The 25,501-nt window shown below is 41.7% G+C and overlaps 1 protein-coding gene across 5 annotated transcripts in view; it reads right to left on the minus strand.

Moving 5' to 3' along the window:
* The window catches only part of PTPRM (protein tyrosine phosphatase receptor type M), an 810,930-nt gene that overhangs the window by 626,499 nt on the left and 158,930 nt on the right, over nucleotides 1–25,501 (minus strand). For all 5 annotated transcript variants that reach the window (XM_073679060.1, XM_073679055.1, XM_073679056.1 and 2 more), the window contains exon 2: nucleotides 10,301–10,423. In XM_073679060.1, coding sequence (XP_073535161.1) covers nucleotides 10,301–10,423 — 123 coding nt within the window. The remainder of the gene's footprint in view (nucleotides 1–10,300; nucleotides 10,424–25,501) is intronic.

Below are 25,501 nucleotides of genomic sequence, written 5' to 3' on the forward strand. Positions count from 1 at the left end.
TTTTCCAAGCGATTTTAGCATCACTTGGAAAAGTGCTTGACAACTTGTTCACACTATATAAATCCATGCAACCGGCATGGATTTATATAGTGTGACCAAGTAATAGTTAAAAAAAAAGAATAAGAATGGTAAAAAATAAAAAATAAAGATTATACTTACCTTCCGATGGCCCTCGGTCTCCTTCTCCGCTCCGTCCGGTCTCCCCGGTGTCTCGCGATGGTGTGAAGGACCTGCGATGACGTCATTGAGTCATGTGACAGGTCACGCGACCCCCGACGTCAGCAGTCGCGTGACTTGTCACATGACTCAATGACGTCAGGTCATTTTTGGCACTTTTGCATCAAACACTGTAGGGTTACCCGGACGATTACTAATCCAGCAATGAATGTATCTAAGAATACTTGCACTCCTATACATACACTAAATATTTTCTGATTCTGTACATACTTTATGAATGAAGCCAAAAGATGTAGCAAAAGCTAACAAGAAATGACTTAAAAGGCACTGCTATGATTGTATTTTTCACTGATTTTGATTTCTTTTGTTGGCCATAGCGTCATACTAATCATTTATTCTGTACAGGTGTGAGACCAATTCTGTTTATTGAAGTTCTCAAACACAACTCTCACCATACTCCAACAGCTGTACTATCAATAAATGCTGGGATAAGTAGTTTTGTAAATGCCAGAGAGTTACAAGTTGGAGACCACTAGCTTCTATAATAAACATTATTTACTGCTTCACTCACACATACATTCCTATTTGATATGTCATATATCAATTTTTCTGGGCTACAACCTGACGCTTGAAAATATGTATTTTCTCAAATACTTTTTCTTATTAGGGAAGCTATGTAGTCATTGTGACAGATTGATGAAGTGGAAGATATTTGAGTGACATATGCTGGTGCCAAAGGGGGTGCAATGGCATTTACTTTCCAGTACAACTGCTATTTGACATAAATTACTCATATGTTTAAGAAAATCGCTCTCATTTTTCTGGACAATTCCTAATTAAGATGACTTCTAATCATTCTAAATTTATGTGATATATCAGAACTTCATTTCTGGGCCTATCAGGAAATCTACCTACCCATCTATCTACCTATCTACCCATCTATCTATCTATCTATCTATCTATCTATCTATCTATCTATCTATCTATCTATCTATCTATCTATCTATCTATCCATATCTATCTATATCTATCTATCTATATAATGTAATGCAGCGATGTTCACACAGTGCAGTAAAGAGGCAGTGACACAGGTTAGTCCAACTTAAAAGTCTTTATTTTGGCAACTCACAGCAAAAAAGCAAATGTTATCCTCCGGATCGCAGCTGGATCGTCCAAACAGTCCTTAACACTCCATTGCTGTAGGCAACGACAACACCGTATCTCCAGTGAGCGCGTTAGTGGCTTTGTTTTCCGTGGCTCTAGCCTGTGTTTAGTATCACACAGACCTGTGCTACAGAGAGCTCCTGCTCTCAAGCTTGCAAACCAAAAACTGACACATGTAAACCTTTACTGCAGGTTTAAATGGAAACCGTGGCCAAGGGCCACGTGTAAGACCGGGACTGGAGGGAGAGACCCATCCCACTACAGATCCTATAGATCTCTCCAAAAATAAAAGCTCATAAAGTCCACACTTACCTTTATTTCGCATTGTAACCACAGCTGTGGCTGTGATAACAATGCACTCCAGTGGGCTCAATATACCTCTATGCGCATCCTGGGGGACACATAATGGCCCTCGCATATGATTCCCCTTACTGTCTCACATATCCCCCCCTCTGTGGGGTTGAACACCAGTCACCATACAGGGTATCGGTGACAGGTCATCCGCATTCCCTTGCGACTTCCCAGCTCGATGTTCCACTGAAATACTAAAATTTTGCATGACAAAAACCATTTAGTGACCCGAGAATTCCTCTCCTTAGCATTTCTCACCCAAACCAGGGGTGATTGGTCTGTCACCAGTCAGAACTGTTGCCCCAGTAAATATTAGCGTAGGGATTCCAAGGCCCACTTAATGGCCAAGCACTCCTTCTCCACTACGTGATAATTTTTCTCTGCTGGGGTAAGTTTCCTGCTCAAGTAGGTGACCGGATGTTCTTCTCTGTTCACCTCTTGGACAGAACCGCTCCTAGCCCTACCTCAGAGGCATCCATTTGTACTATTAAACCAGTTCCTAAAGTTGGGATTGATAAGGATGGGCTGTCCGCACAGTGCCAACTTCATGGACTGCAAAGCGTCCTCTGCCTGAGGATTCCACCAAACCTTTACCGACTTCCGTCTCTTTAAGATATCGGTCAGTGGTGCTGATCTCCCAGCAAAATGAGGTACAAACCGTCTATAATATCCAATGATACCGAGGAACGCTCTCACCTGTTTCGTAGTGAGAGGCCGGGGCCAGTTTTGAATGGCTTTGATTTTATTTATTTGGAGCTTGATAATTCCCCGACCAATCACGTACCCCAAATACCTGGATTCCTCAAGACCTATCGCAAATTTTTGGGGGTTTTATTTTTGGAGAGATCTATAGGATCTGTAGTGGGATGGGTCTCTCCCTCCAGTCCCGGTCTTACACGTGGCCCTTGGCCACGGTTTCCATTTAAACCTGCAGTAAAGGTTTAGGTGTGTCAGTTTTTGGTTTGCAAGCTTGAGAGCAGGAGCTCTCTGTAGCACAGATCTGTGTGATACTAAAAACAGGCCAGAGCCACGGAAAACAAAGCCACTGACGCGCTCACTGGAGATATGGTGTTGTCGTTGCCTACAGCAATGGAGTGTTAAGGACTGTTTGGACGATCCAGCTGCGATCCGGAGGATAACATTTGCTTTTTTGCTGTGAGTTGCCAAAATAAAGACTTTTAAGTTGGACTAACCTGTGTCACTGCCTCTTTACTGCACTGTGTGAACATCGCTGCATTACATTATATAGATAGATAGATAGATAGATATAGATAGATATGGGATAGATAGATAACCCGCGGCTCTGAGAGAGTCCACTATGACTTGTACATGTGACAAGTGGGTATGCCAGTCGCTACTATAGATGATGATATCATCCAAGTACGCATACTTCTGATGGGGCTCTAACACTATGTCCATCAGCCTCTGAAATTGCGGCTGGGGCCCCATGTAACCTAAAAAGCAAGACGACATAGTGATAGAGACCCTCTAGGGTCACGAAGGCGGTATTTTCTTTGGCCGACTCTGTCAGAGGCACCTGCCAGTAACCCTTGGTTAGATCGAGCGTCGTGAAGTCCTGGGCCTGCCCCAGTCTCTCAATCAGCTCATACACCCAGGGCATTGAATAAAGATCCAAATTTTCACACCTCATTCAATTCCCAAAAATTGTTACAGAACCGTAAAGATCCATCCGGCTTTGAAATCTAGCCCAATCACTCCTAGACTCTTCAATGACTCCTTATTGGAGCATCTTCTTTACCTCTTCCGAGATGGCTTGCCTCCAGGTCTCTGGCACTCGGTATGGTTTCATTCACACCCTTACCTGAGGCTCGGTGACAATGTCATGCAGGATCACAGGTGTCCGACCGGGCATTTCTGAGAATACGTCCATATTCTGCTGCTGTTTCGTGAGACTGTCGCTATTCTTTACCTCGTTCGCCGCCTATTCCTGGGCCGGTGTCGGAGGGACCATAGGAGGAGCGACGGGAGTCAGCTCTGTAACCAGACATTCCCCATGATCATATGGGCTTTGCCACCTTGCCAAGAACTTACTTTCTCCAGTGAGTACCAGAACCAACACTCTATCCCTTTGTTTAAAGGACCTAACAATGGCCTTTCTTTTGTAGCCTCGGCTCTCGGCTGTCTGGGCATTCAGGAGATGTTCCTTTACAATGGGCATTATGGACGTAATCAGGTCCTGCATACTCGCCACATGCACTATAATGCTTTCATGAGGGGTGGGCTCCTGTTCTCATGTATTTTTGGCTATGTCCAGCAGGCCCCTGAGATGTTTACCATGTAATAGTTACGAATGGAGAGAACCCCGTTGAGGACTGCGGTACCTCCCAGATGGTGAACATTAGATACGGCAACAACATATCCCAGGCGTTCCCATTTTTAGCTACCACCTTTTTTAACATAGATTTTAGGGTCTTATTGAATCTTATTACTAGACCATTGCTCTGTGGGTGGCAGACTGATGTGCACAACTGTTTGGTCTGGAGCAGTTTACACAATTATTTAGTAACCTTGGACATAAAAGGAGTCCCCTGATCCGTAAGGATCTCCTTTGGTAGCCCAAGGCGACAGAACATGGCCAATATCTCCCGGGCAATAAGTTTTGCGCAGGTATGAAAGAGAGGAATCGCTTCCGGGTAACAAGTTGTATAATCCACCATGACCAATATGTGTTGGTGACCCCGGGATAATTTCACTATTAGCCCTACCAGATCCATAGGAATCAGCTCAAAAGGTACCGCTATAACCTAGGGAGCAGTGGTAGATAGAGTACCCCTAGCATTAAGGACACCTCTCCATTACTAACCTGGGCTTCATGTCAGCTGTCAATAAAAGGCTGACATGAACCCCAACCCTATTACCCCACTTGCCACCGCACCAGGGCTAGTGGGAAGAGTGGAGGCTAAGCGACAGATTTGGCGCATTTTATTGATGCGCCATTTCTGGGGTGTCCAAGGGCTGATATTATTAGTCTTGGAGGGGGCCAGGATGCATGGCCCCTTCCCTGGCAATTATTATCAGTCCACAGCTGTCTGGTTAGCCTTCACTAGTTAGATTTTATAGGGGGACCCTACGTCAATTTTGTTCTGGCGTCCCTCTGTAATCTAGCCAGTGTCCACGATTAGGACTATCAGCGTTTTGGACGCAGCTCACCTGCTCTGTATCCTACAGTACAAGCACAGTGGATGGGATTTATAGAAATCCCATGCCCACTGTGCTTAATTTTCCTTAATAATCGGCACACTGTGCCCGCAGCGCGGCTCCTGGTATGTATGGCACCCTTTATCCCTTTATGTATGGCCCCCCTCCCATGGGTGTGGTAATATTCATGGCCTTTAATAGCGGGCACGCTGACCGCTGAGCGCAACAGGAGCCGTGCTGCGGCTCCAGCATGCGAGCTAATAGGGAGAATGAATGCTCACTGCTCCCCACGAACGCAGTCCCGTGCATGGGGAGCAGTGACTATTCCGGCACAGAGCGGAACACAGCACTGGAGGAGAGAGGAGGGGAGTATGATTGTTTATTTTTTTTCTGAGAAGCGTGATGGGGATCATGGGGTGCCAAGCATACCAGGATGAGGGGGCCATACATACAGTACAGACCAAAAGTTTGGACACACCTTCTCATTTAAAGATTTTTCTGTATTTTCATGACTATGAAAATTGTACATTCACACTGAAGGCATCAAAACTATGAATTAACACATGTGGATTTATATATTTAACAAAAAAGTGTGAAACAACTGAAAATATGTCTTATAATCTAGGTTCTTCAAAGTAGCCACCTTTTGCTTTGATGACTGCTTTGCACACTCTTGGCATTCTCTTGATGAGCTTCAAGAGGTAGTCACCGGAAATGGTTTTCACTTCACAGGTGTGCCCGGTCAGGTTTATTAAGTGGGATTTCTTGCCTTATGAATGGGGTTGGGACCATCAGTTGTCTTGTGCAGAAGTCAGGTGGATACACAGCTGATAGTCCTACTGAATAGACTGTTAGCTGCTTTTTTCTTGCCATAATACAAATTCTAAGTAAAGAAAAACGAGTGGCCATCATTACTTTAAGAAATGAAGGTCAGTCAGTGCGAAAAATTGGGAAAACTTTGAAAGTGTCCCCAATTGCAGTTGCGAAAACCATCAAGCGCTACAAAGAAACTGGCTCACATGAGGACCGCCCCAGGAAAGGAAGACCAAGAGTCACCTCTGCTTCTGAGGATAAGTTTATCCGAGTCACCAGCCTCAGAAATTGCAGGTTAACAGCAGCTCAGATTAGAGACCAGGTCAATGCCACATAGAGTTCTAGCAGCAGACACATCTCTACAACAACTGTTAAGAGGAGACTTTGTGCAGCAGGCCTTCATGGTAAAATAGCTGCTAGGAAACCACTGCTAAGGACAGGCAACAAGCAGAAGAGACTTGTTTGGGCTAAAGAACACAAGGAATGGACATTAGACCAGTGGAAATCTGTGCTTTGGTCTGATGAGTCCAAATTTGAGATCTCTGTTTCCAACCACCGTGTCTTTGTGCGACGCAGAAAAGGAGAACGGATGGACTCTACATGCCTGGTCCCCACCGTGAAGCATGGAGGAGGAGGTGTGATGGTGTGGGGGTGCTTTGCTGGTGACACTGTTGGGGATTTATTCAAAATTGAAGGCATACTGAACCAGCATGGCTACCACAGCATCTTGCAGCGGCATGCTATTCCATCCGGTTTGCGTTTAGCTGGACCATCATTTATTTTTCAACAGGACAATGACCCCAAACACACCTCCAGGCTGTGTAAGGGCTATTTGACCAAGGAGGAGAGTGATGGGGTGCTACGCCAGATGACCTGGCCTCCACAGTCACCAGACCTGAACCCAATCGAGATGGTTTGGGGTGAGCTAGACTGCAGAGAGAAGGCAAAAGGGCAAACAAGTGCTAAGCATCTCTGGGAACTCCGTCAAGATTGTTGGAAGACCATTTCCGGCGACTACCTCTTGAAGCTCATCAAGAGAATGCCAAGAGTGTGCAAAGCAGTCATCAAAGCAAAAAAGTGGTTACTTTGAAGAACCTAGAATATAAGACATATTTTCATTTGTTTCATACTTTTTTGTTAAGTATATAATTCCACATGTGTTAATTCATAGTTTTGATGCCTTCAGTGTGAATGTACAATTTTCATAGTCATGAAAATACAGAAAAATATTTAAATGAGGTGTGTCCAAACTTTTGGTCTGTACTGTACATGGATGAAGGGGGCCATGCATACAAGGATGAGGGGGTCAATACATACCGGGATGAGGGGGGCCATGCATAAGGATGAGGGGGCCATACATACAGGGATGAGGCATAAGGGGGGCATACATACAGGGATGAGGCATGAGGGGGGGCATAAATATAGGGATGAAGGGGGCTATACATACCTGGATGAGGGGGGCCATACTTACAGGGATGAAGGATGAGGGGGCTATACATACAGGGATGAAGGGGGCTATACATACCAGGATGAGGGGGGCCATACATACAGGGATGAAGAGTGCCATACATACCAGGAAGAGGAATGAAGGTACCATACATACCAGGAAGAGGGATGAGGGGGGCATGCTTACCAAGATGGGGGATTGAGGTGCCATGCATATCAGGATTGTGGCTTGGGGTGCCATGCATATCAGGATGGGGATGAGGGCCACGTATAACAGGAAGGAGGGGGCCATATATACCAGGATGGGGGATATTAACAGAATTGGGGGACATTACCCCTATAACAGTGTCAGCAGCAGACCCCCTCACACTTAACAGGGCATCATGACCACATTTTTTGCTTACATTTTTTTTATCTTTTCCTCCTCTAAAACTTAGGTGCGTCTTATGGTCCGGTGCATCTTATAGTCCGAAAAATACGGTACTCACCTCAAGTCCGATGGTAATCCAAGGGTTAAAGTGATGTCCCACATTTCTTTTTTCAAATATCTTTATTTAGCTCCAAAAAGCATTTCATGCTGTACAAAAAAGCTTAAAAAAAAGCATGCAAGAAACGCACCAAAAACGCACGTTTTTTCTGCAGAGTTTTTGCTGCCAAAAGATGCAGAAACGTTGCAGAAATTTCTGCAATCAAATGCTTAACATTCGCACATACCGTAACTCCTGCACTGCTAAAAGAAACCAGCACCATTTAATAAGAGGGAGAAGTGCTTCTGTTCAACGCAGGAGTACGTGAACTCAGACGCTCTGCTCCTCTGGCTCCTCTCTGTCGTGGTAAACCCGTGACACAACTCCAATGAGCCACACATTTGTCATTATCCTTCCTTTAATTCTTGCACAAAAGACATTCGGTGAACAAATTTCAGTAGACACTGACATGTTGTTTTGCTGACGTGTGTCCGCTGGGATAATCAGCTTCTTATAGTCCTCTCTTGAGTGTCTGCAACAATATGTGTTCGAACATGTGGTGGTTTATTTTTTTGCTCCGGCCTTGTGTCCTGTGTGACTTTAGTTCCACACTAAACCATGTATGCTGTTTTATTCATGAAGTAAAAAGGTCCAAAATCTGACCAGGGAAACAGTTGTGTATTTCTGTGTACATGGGCCTCCACTATCACAACACTCCATTTTGGATAACCTCACATGACACTTCTGCCCTCCACAGACCACCAGTAAACTGGCAGGGAAGAGATAGGGGCCTAATTCGTTTCTTACACTGCTGTGGTAAGATGACAGCAGAGCTCTGATTGATTGCTATGAGCAACGCACACAGTTTTATTGTAGACAGTTCTAATGACTGAGGCCCTGTACACAGCGCACAAAGGGTACGCGGGTTTGGTTTCCATGGAACACCAACTACAAACTTCGGATGCTCCATCGTACAAATATGGATTTTCGCAGTTATTCTATGCTCTATATACAGTGGTACTTTCACCTCTTCCAGCCACACTACATAATATTACATCATGTTTAGGTGGGGGTGTATGAAGCGGATTCAGGAGCTGAGCAAGCTCCACACAAGGTATGTGCCAGCTGTGTTATACAGCTGGCATGTGCATCTAACAGCAGTGACCAGAGCTTGCTCCAATTACTGCTAACGTTTTAAGGCTTTAGTCACACATCTGTGTTTTTGATCAGTATTTGTACGCCAAAGCCAGGAGTGTCTCCAAAGTACAGAACAGGAGTCAGTCTTTCAATTATAGATTTTTTCTGTAAGTTCCACTTCTGGTTTTGGCATTCAAACATAATGCAATACGAATCAAATACTGATGTGTGAATAAGCCCTAAATTACTTTCTTAACCTCTGATAGCATCATATGGGTGGTGTGAGCATGGTGGGGCAATGCATTTGAGGGGTACCGATGGCTTGTCATGGCAATTGAGGGCCTGCATAAGGCACCCGACTGCCATCTTAGTACTCTTTTGAAGCCTAGCCACAGGTCACACTTCAAACCTTGTTTTTCACTATATAATGCAATCCTATTGTAGTATAGTATTGCAGTATATAGAATAAGCAATCAAAGAAACACAGGTTCAAGTCCCCTATGGGGAATAAACAATACAATGAAAAATGTACAAAAAAAGTATTTAAAATATTACAAAATAAAAAAACATAAAAATTGTAATCACTTTCCTTTTCCCTTTTTTGAATATTGCTGATTAATAAAAGTCAGATCTATAAAAGTAGAAAAACATTAATCTAAATGGTATAGGAAACAAAGAAAAACAAACTTGAAATGCAAACATTTCTGCTTTTTGGTTGCCACATTTTTCCCGAGTCTGCAATAAAAAGTGTTCAAAATGTATGCACAAAAAAGATGTTGCCATTAGAAATGTCAGCTCTCCAAGCAAAAAACAGGTCCATATATAGAAAAAAAACATTTTTCACCACTTACCGTAAATAATAAAATAAATGTGCAAGTACTATATTCCCCCTTTCTAAAATAATAACAGCTATACTCACCTCCAGTGCGGGCACCATTCCGGCGGTGTTGGCACTGGCTCTCCTGGGACTTGCGCGAGCCCTTCAGCCAATAAGCAGCCGCTTCACTCTCCCCTCCTTGAAACAAATCAGATATCTGGAGGATGTGAGAGAGTAGCAATAGCTCTCACTTCTTCTGGATGTCAATTATGACCAAAGAAATTGAGAGTAAAAGGAATACTAATTGGATGCAGGGCTCGCGTGACTTAATAAAGTCATGCAAGCCCCAGGAAAGCCACTGCTGTCACTGCTGGAACGGCGCCCACACCTGAGATGAATATAGCTGTTATTATTTTATAAATTGGGAATATAGGGATTCAGAAGATGTCCAAGTAGTGGACAACCCCATTAACGGGGTCATTCAAAATTACAAATCAGTCCACAAAAACAAGACCTCATACAGCTATGTCAGTGTAAAAATAAAAAATGTTATGGCTCTTTGAAGAAAAAGAGGAAAAAATTAAATCACAAAAAAGAAAAATGACTGTGACATTAAGGCCTTATATACAGACTTCTTTCGGTTATCCACAAGCACTTTGGGTGGTACTGACGTGCCGCATTGCTATATTTTGGCTGGGTTGTTTCCAGTATCTCACAAGTCTCAGCTTGGCCTTTTTTCTTACAGACAAAAAAAATTAGTTTCACAAACCTGACGGCATCCAAGAATCTGTATGTGGCCTCCTTAATGTATTCATCTGCTCCCATTTCAGGTCGCTGAGCTCCAACTGACTGTAGCCACACGACTGGAATGGCTCATCAAATGTACAGCTACCTGAAAACAGAATAAGCCGAAAATAATACATTAGCTTAAGAGATCACCACTTTCAGAGAAACACATTTCACATAGACCACACAAGTGGTGCATCGCAATTGTACGCTCAGCCGTTCACAGACCATTCTAGGTTCCAGGCACAGAAAATGGCCTTGTACCTCACTAATGGATTTTAAAAGTAGAAATTATTTTGACAGTAAGATTGGCCACATATTTGTAACACTTTTCTGCATTTATAGTAGGTAACACAGATATATATTCCTCACATTTACTTATATTAGAATTTCTTCTACAGGCATTTAGAGGCTTTCACTATTGAAAGGTTTCAGAAAAAAATATATATTCAGGCACTTTTGTCTACACTCACATTTTAGTTTTTGATCCATCTTGCTCTTCCTATCCTTCCCTTTATGTCTATACTCCCTGTTTTATATTACTAGGAACAATGCCAATTGCATATGGCTTTGAGGATCTTTTTTTCTATTGATGAGGATGATCTGCCAAGTGTCAATAAAACCAAATGAATAAAAAAAAGAAAAACACAATAAAGGGGAATTTGTCAGCAGGTTTTTGTTATGTAATAGGAGGACAGCATGAGGTTGGGGCTGACACACAGATTTCAGGGATGTGTCACTTATTAGGCTGTGTGCTGTTGTTTCAAGACAATGTTTTATCACCACAAGATTATCACTGCTGGGACTACAGCTCACATGAACCCTGTTCCAACCACGCCCCCTCCTCTGATAAGCAGCTCACTGTCAATAGACAATGTATGCAGAAAGCTGTGGTGTGGGCAGGGTTAGCTTTCTGAGCTCTGCTACATGCTACATCTAAAAACTCTGATTGCGTCACAACTGCTGCCCCATGCGCTGTAAGGTTAAGGTATGTATGCGATTGCTATTATTAAACTAGTCATTTGTTCTATCTTGGCACAAGGGTACTCATTCTTCTATTCTTCAGTATACAGTCATGGATGAAAGCGCTGGCTGCCTTGAAATTGTTCCAGAAAAAGAAGTATTTCTCCCAGAAAATTATTGCAATTACACGTTTTGTTATACACGTTTATTTCCTTTGTGTGTATTGGAACAACACAAAAAAAAACAAAGGCAATTTGGATATTATTTCACACAATCCCCAAAAATGGGCCGGACAAAACTGTTGGCACTTTTCCAAAATTGTGATAAACAACTTTGTTTCAAGAATGCGATGCTCGTTCAAATTCGTCTGTGGCAAGAAACAGTTGTGGGTAATATGAAAATCAAACGTGAAACCAAATAAAAAGGGGAGAAGTTGACTCAATCTTTGCATTGTGTATCTGTATGTGCCACACTAAGCATAGAGAACAGAAAGAGGAGAAGAGAACGGTCTGAGGACTTGAGAACCAAAATTGCTGGAAAATATCAACAAGCTAAAGCAGTGGTTCTCAACTCCAGTCCTCAAGACCCACCAACAGATCATGTTTTCAGGATTTCCTTAGTATTGTACAGGTGATGGAATTATCACCTGTGCAATACTAAGGAATTCCTGAAAACATGATCTACTGGTGGGTCTTGAGGACTGGAGTTGAGAACTACTGAGCTAAAGGTTACAAGGTTTAAACACATTTTTGTAAATTGTGTACCCTCTCTTTATGCCAGAGATCATATGCTTACCATCCCTCAGCATTTCTGAACCACATTCCAAGGGGAATCCTGAGAAGATGTTAAGCTTTAAGTCATTCACCACATAATAGACTGTCTGACATGCCCGCTGATATTGACAGGATAAGTCGACAATTTGTATGGGAACAATGTGTATGGGAATGGCGGCCAACTGATCGTCAGGAGAGATGTCGATCGGGAATGAATGCTTTCGCACTGCTGATCGCTTTGTTCTTCTGGAAATGAGCCGCTGACAGAGAAGTTTGTCGGCAGCTTCCTCATAGAGAACACAGGAGCAAAAAGTTAATCGAGCGCTCCTGTGTACGGGAGAGATAGCCGATATTGCTGGCGGCTGAACTTTCATCTGGCAGACATCTAATATGACCGGCTTAAGGCTCTGTCCATACCTGCCTTTCTTAAGTGTATTGTTCATCAGAAGTGATGGATCTCTAACATGCAGGGCACCAACACTGACTGTTATGAGGTCTGTGTGCTTTCCATTTACCACGGTGCACCAGGCTGCATTATTTTGTCTTATATGTTTGTCTGGATCTGTGACATAGGCTCTGAACAGACAGATGTGAACAGAACCCAGGCTTCACAATTCCCTCAATAGTAACTTTTTTGTTTAAGAAAGTTTATAGCTTGGTAGAATTATTGCTAGCATTTTCTCATTAGGGACTGCAAATCGAGTTAACTATTGAAAACTTTCTTCCTTTAATTTAGAATAGATACGGTAGTAAAAAAAAATAGATTTTGTTTCCAGAACAGATGGGTTGGACATGCTTTATTTCTTTTTAAATAAATGATAAACCTGCTCTGAAATGCTATGATTATAACTGTGGGACAACAGATTTACTATAATTTACACAATAAATTAAAGTGAATTGTAGAAAAAAAATCTACACCAGTCCGTAGCTGGTGTATACCTGGATTTGTGCCAGATAAGATGTACAATGTTATTATGAGGCATGCTTCGCTCAACAAATGTGGTGCATGTTACTATTTAAAGGGGTTATCCTGCTTCAAATATTTTTACCCCATAATCCAAGAGATGAAGAAAAACAAACCATGGTCAAGTGCTGTCTCTCACCGCTGATCTGGTCTTTGTTGATCAGATGCACTGGAGACACCACATTGACAGCACTGCAGCCAGTCACTGAGCTCAGCAACTCTACATCGACGTGATGTCTTAGCTACAGTCAATCAACAAAGAATGGAGCACTAGAGGCAGCGCTGGACTCTGGGGGGGGGGAGAGTAAGCTCATATTTTGTTTTACGTCATTGAGGCTATAGAGTAATAATCTTTGCAATGGAACAACCCTTTTAAAGGGAACCTGTCTCCAGAAATAATGCTGTTAACCTGATATGCAGTTAATCTGCAGGTTAACAGTGTTATTATGATGCCCGACGCCTGCATGCAGCCAAATGCCCGCGGATTCAGTCACGAGGAGGCTGCGGGTTCAGTCACCACTCTGAGAATACAGAGCAGCCACTGTAACTGTGCCCCCAGCCCTGACTGACAGCCGGCCCCATGACTGAATCCGAATGCTGGCGGGGAAAATAGAGTTAATTTTCTCCCCGCTGAATTTGGCTGTGTGCAGGTGCCGGGCAGCATAATAACGTTGTTAACCTGCAGATTATCCACATATCTGCAGGTTAATAGCGTTATTTCTGGTGACAGGTTTCCTTTAACACTGATGTATGCAATGCCAGCTTTGCATTAGTATGGTCCCCCTATGGGTCTATCAAGTGTTTATGATGTGACTTAAAGGCGATTGGAGGACTTGCTAGCATGACACTATAATACATTTCTGAATCTTTTGATAATATTATGTGCTACAGATGGTGGGATATGCAAAGTCTTTGCAATTTTACGTTGAAGAAAATTTTACTAAAATTATTCCACAATTTCTAGATGCAGTTGTTCACAAATTGGTGAACCTCTCACCACATTTGCTTCTGGGAGGCTTTGCCTTTCTAACATGCTCTTTATATAAACAGGCATGTGACTTAGTTGAAAATTGACCCCCAACTTTTTTCCTATACACCAACATCCTTTTCCAGCCTATTGTTAAGCCTGTCCCGTCATTTCTAAGATGTGTTGCTGCCATCAATTACTAAATGAGTTAATTTTTTCAAATCAAATGGAAAAATGTCTCACTTTCAACTTCTGATGTGTGTTCTATGTTCTGTTGTGCATAACATACGGAAATAAGAGATTAGCAAATCATGATATTCTTGTATATTCTTGTTTTCTTTACATTTTACACAGCTTCCCAACTTTTTTTTGGATCTGGGGTTGTCTTAGTTTAGAGAAATCTACTTCTTTCTCCACTTATGAGCCACTTCCCCCCCGCCTCCTGAACTCATCATACACTGTGAAAAACAGCTTAGATCTGTCTTGGTCAAAGCAGGAAAGTCTGTCAGCACAGTGAGGCGTCAGGTTACACCTCCTATTGTACCCTATGGAGAGGTAAAGGGGAGTGGAGACCTGAGAAACATACAAATACAGTCATATCAATGGTGCTAAATGTAGTCCATGCTGCTGCTGCTACTTCTGAACATATACTATACAGCGAAAGAAACAGGTTTCTGTGTGCTGAATATAAAAGGCATTATAGAAGCTAGTCTCCAGCCCCTGGTTCAGAAAGACTGAAAATTAGAAAGTCTGCAAAGGGGGAAAACTGGTGAATATGTAGGATACAAGTTGTATAATAGCCAGAAATGTTATTTCTCAGGGACACACACTGAAAAGTTACCTAAAATGACAGGTATGCTTTAGCACAAACTTTTTTCAAAAGGTGGCCTTTCATTTGCACAGTGGTTTTGTAATTAATTTTCAATATCTGTACATAGGACGTTACAATTATTCTAAACTCCATACAACTCTATTGGTATAGGTACACCACGGGGGATATGTAGAATCAGCCCTATAATGACAGAGAATTCTTTCTGTAAGCTCACATCAGCACAGAAATGACTTGGCAGACTACTTTCCAACCTATAAATAAAATACAGAAGTGCAATTTTCCAGCAGATGAAGGTTAAGAGTGTCTAAGAAGAGATGAAATGCGACCAAAGAAATTTCAAAAGAGCGGTTCACAAGTTGACTGCTGATTTGTGACGAAGCTTCTTGATAACACAAATGGCAGTGAAAAAGTTTATACGCCTTTAGAAAAAAGTTCAAAGAAACACAGGCTGTGATTAAGATGAAACAAAGAAGGATATTTGTGTGCAGAGCGGGGTATGGCATTGGCACATGTCTTAAGTGTTGATTCTCAATCAGCTGGCTGAACGAAAATCATATTTCCCTGTTGGTGTTTCTGAACATCAAGCTGAATCAATCTATAATTTTATGAGGTCATTGAAATGAAATAGAATTGACTTTTTCTTTGCAATGAGAAAACACAAGGAAGCCAAGATTGAGGAATTAATTATGGCTCAGTGAATGTAGCAACTGGTATTATTAGTAAATAGTTGAATGACTTTATTGAAGATATTATATGTCCCTTTTGGGCAAATAGAGAAACAATGAGACACACACATACATTTATATAGGCCTTCTTATCTGTAGGACAATAAAAAAGCAGTTTGCTCTGGTACAAGGCCACGGACGTGTCAATCAGAGAAGGTAGGGTGCTGCTAGGGAGGAGATAGAGTGCGAGGCTGAGAAACCACAAGTGCATTGTTACGCCCCAATGTACGTCCAGACACGACTTCAAAACACTATTTCTTGCTGTTGGAGCAGAGCTTTGGGGTCACAAAAAAATAACAGGCTCTTCTTTTGCAGGGCTAACACAATCATGCTGATGGTTTGGATGGAGTAAGGGTTAGTTCATACGCTGTGCATATGCCACAGGAATAGGCAGCGTTTTACAGTACCAGCAGAGTGAATAAGATTTCTGAAATCTCATACACATTACGCTTATTTTTTCCTTGTAGTTTTGACCCATCAAAGCATTTTTCAAATCTGCAGCATGTTATTTCTTTCAGCATTTTTGCATCAGTTTGCAAGTAAAAACGCTCACAAAAACGAATAAAAAAAGTGCATATTTTAAGCAGCGTTTCTCCTACCAACACAAACTGTCTGCTGCAAATACTCAACATGTGCACATACCCTAAAACTATGCTCACACATGGAGTCAATAAAAAAGTAGTGACCAAACCCTTTAAAGGCAAGCTGTCCTAACCAATTATGCCTTATTCACACATCAGTGATCTTTTTTTTCATGACCACAAAAAAAAAACCCAGACCGTTTTCTATCAGTTTTTGCTTCATGTGTCAGATTTTACACATGCAAAAAAAAAACACTGATGGAGACTTTTGAAGCTTCATGGCTGTAAGGTGTGAGTTCACCAATGGAACCTCTAAAAAATAACTATGGCAATGTCCTCAGAGAAGGTAGCATGGAGTAACTGAAAGGTTTGCTTTAAAGAGAATCTGTTAGCAGGTGTTTGCTATGTAATCTGAGGGCAGCATGAAGAAGGGGTTGAGACACTGATTTCAGCGATGTGTCACTTATTAGGCTGCGTGCTGTTGTTTCAATACAATGAGTGTTTGATCAGCAGGATTATCACTGTCGGACTACATCTCGCGTGCATCCTGGTCCAACTTCGAGCCCACCACTAAATAGCAGCTCACTGTCAACATACAATGTACTTAAAAGCTGTAGTGTGGCTTTCTGAGCTCTGCTACATGCTACATATAAAACCTCTGACTATATCACAACTGCTGCACTCTGCAAACTAAGTGACACATCGCTGGAATCAGGGTCTCTTTTCCTATATTATGCTGTTCTCAGATGAAGTACAAAAAATATGGTGACAGATTCCCTTTAAATGATAAAAGTACATCTGATACAGAGTAACACCAGCATTGGTGTGTTAACATTTAAAGAAGAAAGTTACAGATGAGCAGCTAGAAAGGCAACACGTAATCCTCTTGGTACGGAAAAGAGGATTGGGGTTTGGTTAAGAATTAATAACAAACTGAAGTTGTTCGAAGGATCCAGACTCACGATTTCAATTATCTATTCTACTGCACTCTGCAGTGACTGCAATCTGATTGCGCTGCTTTACGTAATCTCCACACTTGACATTTGTATCATACTCCATTATGCTCTTTACTGTTCTAATAAATGTATTGTAGGTTTTAACAAAATGTGCTGACAAACCCACTGAAGCCTCTGCTAGTTCTGCGGCCACAAGTTGAGTGTCACGAGTGCATATGAAGAGACAGCTAAGTGCTGTCTACCTTGCTGATGCTCACACAAATGTGATTATAACTAATATCTGTGTGCGTCTTTGACATCCACTCACATATTCATTGGTGTGATTTTCTAGAGAGAACTTCAAGTGTTACACAAATGATACCTCTTCTCAATGCCTCCCAAATTCTGAGCAAAAGATGCCAAAGTGCAAAATATGTCAGCAAGAAAATGAACACATCCCAATCTGACTGCCTGCTCCTGCTTCATCTTGTCATATAATTCCTTAACAGTGTATATGAAGGTTGTATTACCCTTCTCGATCCATTAAACCACTGCTAGAACTTCTCTCGGTATTGCAGTCACCATAATCCTTGACTTTTGTCATTCTAAATTTCATGGAGTCAATGAGTTTGGCAAAAGTGTTAAAGGAGCTGTCCAGTAAAAACAAGTTGTCTTCAGTACACAGGATAGGTGATAACTTGTTGATTGGTGGGGTCGGACCACTCAGAGCAGAACTTTTATCCCCACCACTAGAATGAAGCAGCAAGTGAGCATTGGCAACCTGTGCTCCATTCATTTCCTATGATGCTGCTGAGGGCCATTTCCAGCAGCCCCATGGAGAATGATTGGAGCGGCATCCGGGTGTCCAACCTGCGGCACCATTTCGTAACTGGGATAAAAATTCTCCATCAAGTATAGAAAATCCCTGATCTGCCGATTGGTGTTGGACATCCATGGATCAGCAAGTTATCACCTATCTGGGCATCAGTGAAAACTTGTTTTCAAATACTGAATGTGGGGGTTGTGAACTAAAAAGAACTCTTCATTATGAATACGTTCAGACACTCATTTAAACTACCTTTTTTTCCCCGCAACTGAGGACAATCTTCCACATCAGAACTTTAGTGCAGTGTAAAACACTTTGCTGTTTATGCCATTTTCTGATGCATTTTGTAGGCGGATACATTTATAGTACAGCATGGGCAACACTATTAAGATGTTTCAACGTAATTTTGCAGCAGTCCTCAAAGGGCTGTAAATTATGAAAAGTGTTCAATAATTCATAGCAATTTGTGTTCTAAGATGACTGGAAATCTCGTTCGTAAATTGAAAGTTCACTGTGAAAGTAAGGGGGCTTTCACATTGCGTTCAGGCGCCCGTTCAGTGGCCCCGTCGAGGCTTACGTCCATCATTTTCGGGAGTGTACGCCTACTGGAGGCAGACACTCAGACGCAGTCTAATCACCTTATGTATTTTTATTAACTGGAAGGATCCCTTTACAAATGACACTGATTTGATTAAAGCCCAGTTCATACCCTCCATTTCTGTTGCTGTTTATTTTTAATGAAATGCAATAGAGGCTTTTGTTCTTTAGATCCATCCATGGATTCACAAAAACAATGTCCAAGTGCAAAACTTCAACTAAGCCTAAGGGCTTAGCCATTTTTCACATCTATTCTATATTTTTTTAGGACTCTCATAGAGGCGCATAGGCATTTATAAAACCTTTGTTTAAGTGCTGTGATTGCATATAGAGACATATAGTTAGAATTTTCTCTGTTGTGCCCAGTATAAATACCAATGCAAAAAATGGTGGATAATAGGTGTATATTATTATAATTTATTATACTATTGCCATACAGAGGTATATTTTTACATGGTGTAAATGCCGATGCACTATAAAAATGACAAAGCTGTCGTATTCTAGCAGCATCTGAGAACCTCCAGCTGGCACTGGTAACAAATGACTGGCGGGGGTTCAGGGTGTTGCAACCCCCTCAATCAGATAATGATGGCCTATCCCAAGTATTTAAAACAGTCCAAGGCCTCATTCAGACATCCCTGTTGGACGTATGTGTTGTATCCGTTTTTTTTTTCAGAGATAAAACATGTACCCATTATAATTTATGGTTCTGTTCACATGTCTGAGTTTTTCCACGAACAGTTTGTCTGTGCAAAACGCATGGAGACATGTCTGTTTTTTTCCAGCAGAACAAATGAAAAAGGTCAGTACAAGTCTATGAGTCGGTGAAAAATACGTACAGCACACTGATGGCATCCATATAAAGTCTGTGTGCTGTCCGTATATAACATTACAAAGGATAGGAGAAGCTTTCGCATTCATTTTTTTATCCATCCATGAAAAACACTGATGACACTGATGGTAAAACGGACACACTGATGACACACTGATGACACACTGATGGTAAAAGCGGACACACTGATGACACACTGATGGTAAAAAGGACACAATGATGACACTGATGGTAAAATGGACACAATGATGACACACTGATGGTAAAACGGACACACTGATGACACACTGATGGTAAAAGCGGACACACTGATGACACACTGATGGCAAAACGGACACAATGATGACACACTGATGGCAAAACGGACACAATGATGACACACTGATGGTAAAAAGGACACAATGATGACACACTGATGGTAAAATGGACACACTGATGACACACTGATGGTAAAAGCGGACACACTGATGACACACTGATGGTAAAACGGACACAATGATGACACACTGATGGCAAAACGGACACAATGATGACACACTGATGGTAAAAAGGACACAATGATGACACACTGATGCACAACACTGATGACACACTGATGGTAAAATGGACACACTGATGACACTGATGGTAAAAAGGACACACTGATAACACACTGATGGTAAAATGGACACAATGATGACACACTGAGGGTAAAATGGACACACTGATGACACACTGATGGTAAAACGGACACACTGATGACACACTGATAGTAAAACGGACACAATGATGACACACTGATGGTAAAAAGGACACAATGATGACACACTGATGCACAACACTGATGACACACTGATGGTAAAACGGACACACTGATGACACACTGATGGTAAAACGGACACACTGATGACACTGATGGTAAAAAGGACACAATGATGACACACTGATGGTAAAATGGACACAATGATGACACACTGATGGTAAAAGCAGAAACACTGATGGTAAAACGGACACAATGATGACACACTGATGGTAAAAAGGACACAATGATGACACACTGATGGTAAAACGGACACACTGATGACACACTGATCGTAAAACGGACACAATGATGACACACTGATGGTAAAACGGACACAATGATGACACACTGATGGTAAAACGGACTCACTGATGACACACTGATGGTAAAAAGGACACAATGATGACACACTGATGGTAAAACGGACTCACTGATGACACATTGATGGTAAAAAGGACACAATGATGACACACTGATGGTAAAACGGACACACTGATGGTAAAGTGGACTCACTGATGACACACTGATGGTAAAAAGGACACAATGATGACACACTGATGGTAAAAGCGAACTCACTGATGACACACTGATGGTAAAACGGACACACTGATGACACACTGATGGTAAAACGGACACAATGATGACACACTGATGGTAAAAAGGACACAATGATGACACACTGATGGTAAAACGGACACAATGATAACACACTGATGCACAACACTGATGACACACTGATGGTAAAAAGGACACAATGATGACACACTGATGGTAAAAGCTGACACACTGATGACACACTGATGGTAAAAGCTGACACACTGATGACACACTGATGGTAAAAGCTGACACACTGATGACACACTGATGGTAAAACGGACACACTGATGACACACTGATGGTAAAAGCGGACACACTGATGACACACTGATGGTAAAGTGGACTCACTGATGACACACTGATGGTAAAGTGGACTCACTGATGACACACTGATGGTAAAGTGGACTCACTGATGACACACTGATGCACAACACTGATGACAAGTATGTGTTTAAACATGGACTTGTGATTGAAGCCTAATATTGAGCTTACCAAGCCCAATCTGCAGAGTCTGGCATTCTTTAACCCATGTATTTCCAGAGAGGACAGCTTAGACGGAACAGTAGTCTAGATTTCTCCCTGGTGTCCATCAACTATCCTATTTATGGAAGTAGAGATACGAGTGAATGATGTGAGTTTTACACATGTATTTACCTTGGTATTGAAGTGATAGGGTATGGGGAAACAACATCTTTATCAGAACATTCTCAAAAGAATAATCAATTGCTTTTCTATGGAAAAAAATGACTTGTTCATATGTTCAGGCTTTTGAGTATCTTTTAACAGCTTCAGGTTTCAAAGGACATCAAGTGGGTAAAAGTAGTGAGCTGACCATTCTTCAGGTATTTTGCACTGAGAAGATGCTCTATACTTACAATACAAGTCAATGGGAAGGCTCAAAGACACCCTGGCGTCTTTTTGTGCTCTTTCCTAGCATTTTGGCTTCAAAAATCACTAACAGTTTCTTCATTGTTGAATGGAGAAAAAAAAATGACTAGAAACACCAGTACAAAAGACAACCCAGAAAACCCTGGAGAAATGCTAAAAAAAGTGCCAGCGGTCAAAAACTTTAATCAAGTGCTCAGGACATAAAAAAACAGATGCAAAAAATATGCTTCAAAAACGCTGACGTGTTCTGGAGCAATACGGGATTTTTACAAATATCAGCAGGTATGACCGCATATAAAAGACGTTATGTCCACATATCCTTGAACTCCAGTTTTCATTAATTTATGTCTGGCTTCTTGGATGAGTAAAAAAAGACGAATGCATAGGTTAGAAATGCTTGACCATGTGACCAAAGCCTTAAAATACAGCATAATTGTTTTCTGTGAATACTTATAGATCACCTAGCCAAATCAGAGGTCCTGCTTTGCACTGATGAGGGGTAAACACCCAGAAACACTTGTCTGCAAATGGAATCTCTGGTTTGGCGTCTTAGCATAAATCATGTGGCAAGGATTGTTAACGGGGAGATATTGACTTTTAAGATTCCTGTCTGAAGAGGCTGTTTGAATATGTAAATCCCCAGAGGAGCATTGTATGGGCTATAAGTCTCCTTACGCTGACTTGGCACTCTGTACAAGAAGAAACATTCACCCCTTAGACACCATGTCAGAGGCTTCACACTGAGGCAAATCAGACCTTCTGCTTTGCTCTGATGGGGGGCAAACATCCCCAAGACACATGTATGCAATTGAAGTGTCTGGTTTTGTTTCTTGTCCTAAGTCACATGGCAAGGCTCGTTTATGGGTCAATAATGACTTTTAGAATTGTTACCCCAATAGGTGGCAGTAGTGTTCCTGTCCTCTTCCTCTCTGAAGAGGCCATTTGCATACATATAGATGGAATATTTGGAAAGTATTGTGCAGTTCTAAACAAACACAATGGTTTCAGAATATAATAAACAGTATATACGCCATCCCATCTGAGCGAGTTATTTCAATTTGTTTGCTATGGTAACTTCAACATAAATTCTATAAAATTTAATAATCAAAATCAAATTCTATTTTAAATGGATATCTAAAGTTAGAAAATGAACAAGTTTCTTCTGTAAAATCAAATTAATTCTTCAAGTTTGTGCTTCAGAGGCATAACATTCAGAGAACTGTCACAAAGTAGTTCAGGAGTACTCACACAATGCAATTAAAAGGCAGTATAATAGGAGTCATATGGGGAGAGTAATTGTCATCTCAGTTGCTCATTTAATTTTGATTTGTATGTCCCATGGTTTAGTGTTTCTCTGCCCCAATTACCTGGCCACAGTATGGAGCTTTTGTTAACCTTCCCTGCATCTACCCTACTCTTGCTTTCCTGCTATTTTCTACATATTATGCAGCGCATTGATTTTCCTCATTTAATGTCTCTATTTTTCTTCGACATATGAGGCAATTACAGCCTGGATTTATATAGAAGTAAGGTGTCGTAATAAAGTACCTGATTTTTATTCTCACTGTTTTCATGAAGTGTATTTCAACTTTTCAGAACTATATATTTCTTAATGCAATGAAATCAAAGTGATTTACCAGTCCATACAAGTAAATACCTATCTGGGTGTTGCCTTACCGCCTGAAGAAGTGCATGTCACTTCAAAACGCGTTGAATAAAAACAGCATGTTTAATAAATTCCTGAGAACTGATGTCTAGTGCCTGATCACATACTAAATAAGTCTTGCAGAAATCCAAGGACAAGCGGGTAAATCAGCCTCATTCAAGTGAAGAGATTTACAGTTAAAAAAATCTGTAGATCCACTTTAAAAATGTAATCTGAAATTGAAAAGTTTTTTTTTTAATATTTATCCGCATAAAGTTAATCATCAACATAAAGTTTTTACTATCCATGTGGTTTTCTGTTGGCCGTTCATGTGTACCATCTGTGTGTCATCCGGCTCACGCTGCGCTCAGCAAGACCCGGCGACTGTGAAGAGCGGTGATGCGTCGGGTCTTGCTGAGCACAGCGTGAGCCGGATTCGAGGAACGTCGTGTGAAGAGCTGGACTACATCCTACCTGTGTGGGAACTTTTTTTTAAAGTAAATTAGTGAACGGGGGACAGTATCTTGTTTTTATTTCTCTAATTTTATGTCTTCTTTCAGGTTTCTATAAGGGACTACGCTGGATTAACTGGACTACGTCGGACCGGAGTTGGATTTATTTTATTTTTTAAATAAATTGGTGAACCAATGTGTGTGGTTTTTTTTTTATTATTATTATTAGTGTTGAGCCACCCCCGTAGTGTTCGGGTTCAGTTCGGTTCGTCGAACACCGGGATGTTCGAGGAACTGTTCGTCGAACACTTTAGAACACCGTCGAACACCGTTAAAACCAATGGCAGGCAAACAAAAACACATAGAAACACATAGAAAACACCTTCAAAGGTGTCCAAAAGCTGACAAACTGCTCAGAAGACACTCTCTTTAAAAAAGCCGGCCGGCATAATCAGCAGCGGCATACACCGATACCCGACAATTTAGACAAGAAGGAATAGAGCATCACACATAGATTAGATAGATAGAAACATGTCAGTCACACATATAAGAAGCACAGTGACAGTGTTGGTTACTGCACTTGTCATTTAGTGTAAAGGATTTATTAAAAAAAATATTAGTGTTTTCATGCACCGTCTCTTTAAAAAAGCCGGCCGGCAATTCAGCATCTGTACCCGACAATTTAGAACAGAAAGAATAGAGCATCACACAAAGATTAGATAGATAGAAACATGTCAGTCAGATATATAATAAGTACAGTGATAGTGTTGGTTACTGTACTTGTCATTTAGTGTTAAAATAAAGGATTTATTAAAAAAAAAATTAGCGTGGGGTTCCCCGTAATTTTAGTCTCTAGCGGAGGTTAAGCAGACGGCTGGGGCAGATGTTTGAAGCCTGGGAAGGGGGTAATACCCATGGAGCTTCCCAGGCTACTAATATCAGCCCCCAGCTGAATACCTAGCCTTTACTAGCTATTAAAATGGGGGACCCTCCCCAAAAAATGACGTGGGGTCCCCCCTATTTTAATAGCTAGCAAAGGCTAGGCAGACAGCTGGGGGCTGATATTAATAGCTCAGGAAGGGTGCCATGAATATTGGCCCCCTCCCAGGCTAGAAACACCAGCCGTCAGCCGCCCCAGAATTGGCCTCGCTCTTCCCACTGCCCTGTAGCGGTGGCAGTGGGGTAATAGGGCTGGGGTTGATGTCAGCTTATAATGCCAGCTGACATCAAGCCCAGGTTAGTAATGGAGAGGCGTCTATAAGACACCCCCATTGCTAACCCCATAGTGAAAGTTAAAAAAAACACAAACAACCAGAATAAAGTCCTTTAATTGAAATAAACACACAATTCTTTATTGTTCTAAATTAAACCATACTTACCGTCACGCCCATTCCAGCTGAAGCCAACAATCTCCTGCAATAAAAATAAAATAATAAACCAACATCATCCTTACCTTTGGATGGTTCCCAGGACAGCTGCAGCTCTGCTACATCGAGATGACAGGCTGGACCGCAGCAGAACGCTGTCATCCAGCCTGTCATCCCGCAGACACTGAGAAGAGCAGGCTTGCTTGCGCTCCTCAGTGTCTCGCTGTGACGGCATCCAGATGAGCCGAGGTCATGTCCAATGAACTCGGCTCACCTCATGCACGTCACTGACAGCATGGGAAAATTCTCCTGCACTCAGCACTTCAGCGTGGGAGAATTCTCACGCTGAAGCGCTGAGTGCAGGAGAATTCTCCCACACTGTCAGTGACGTGCATGAGGTGAGTTCATGTCCAATGATCTCAGCTCACCTCAGGCACGTCACTTACAGCGTGGGAGAAT

This window comes from Phyllobates terribilis, unplaced genomic scaffold, assembly GCF_046119375.1.
Source record: "Phyllobates terribilis strain yellow unplaced genomic scaffold, ASM4611937v1 Scaffold_4__5_contigs__length_816908805, whole genome shotgun sequence".
Lineage (NCBI taxonomy): Eukaryota > Metazoa > Chordata > Amphibia > Anura > Dendrobatidae > Phyllobates > Phyllobates terribilis.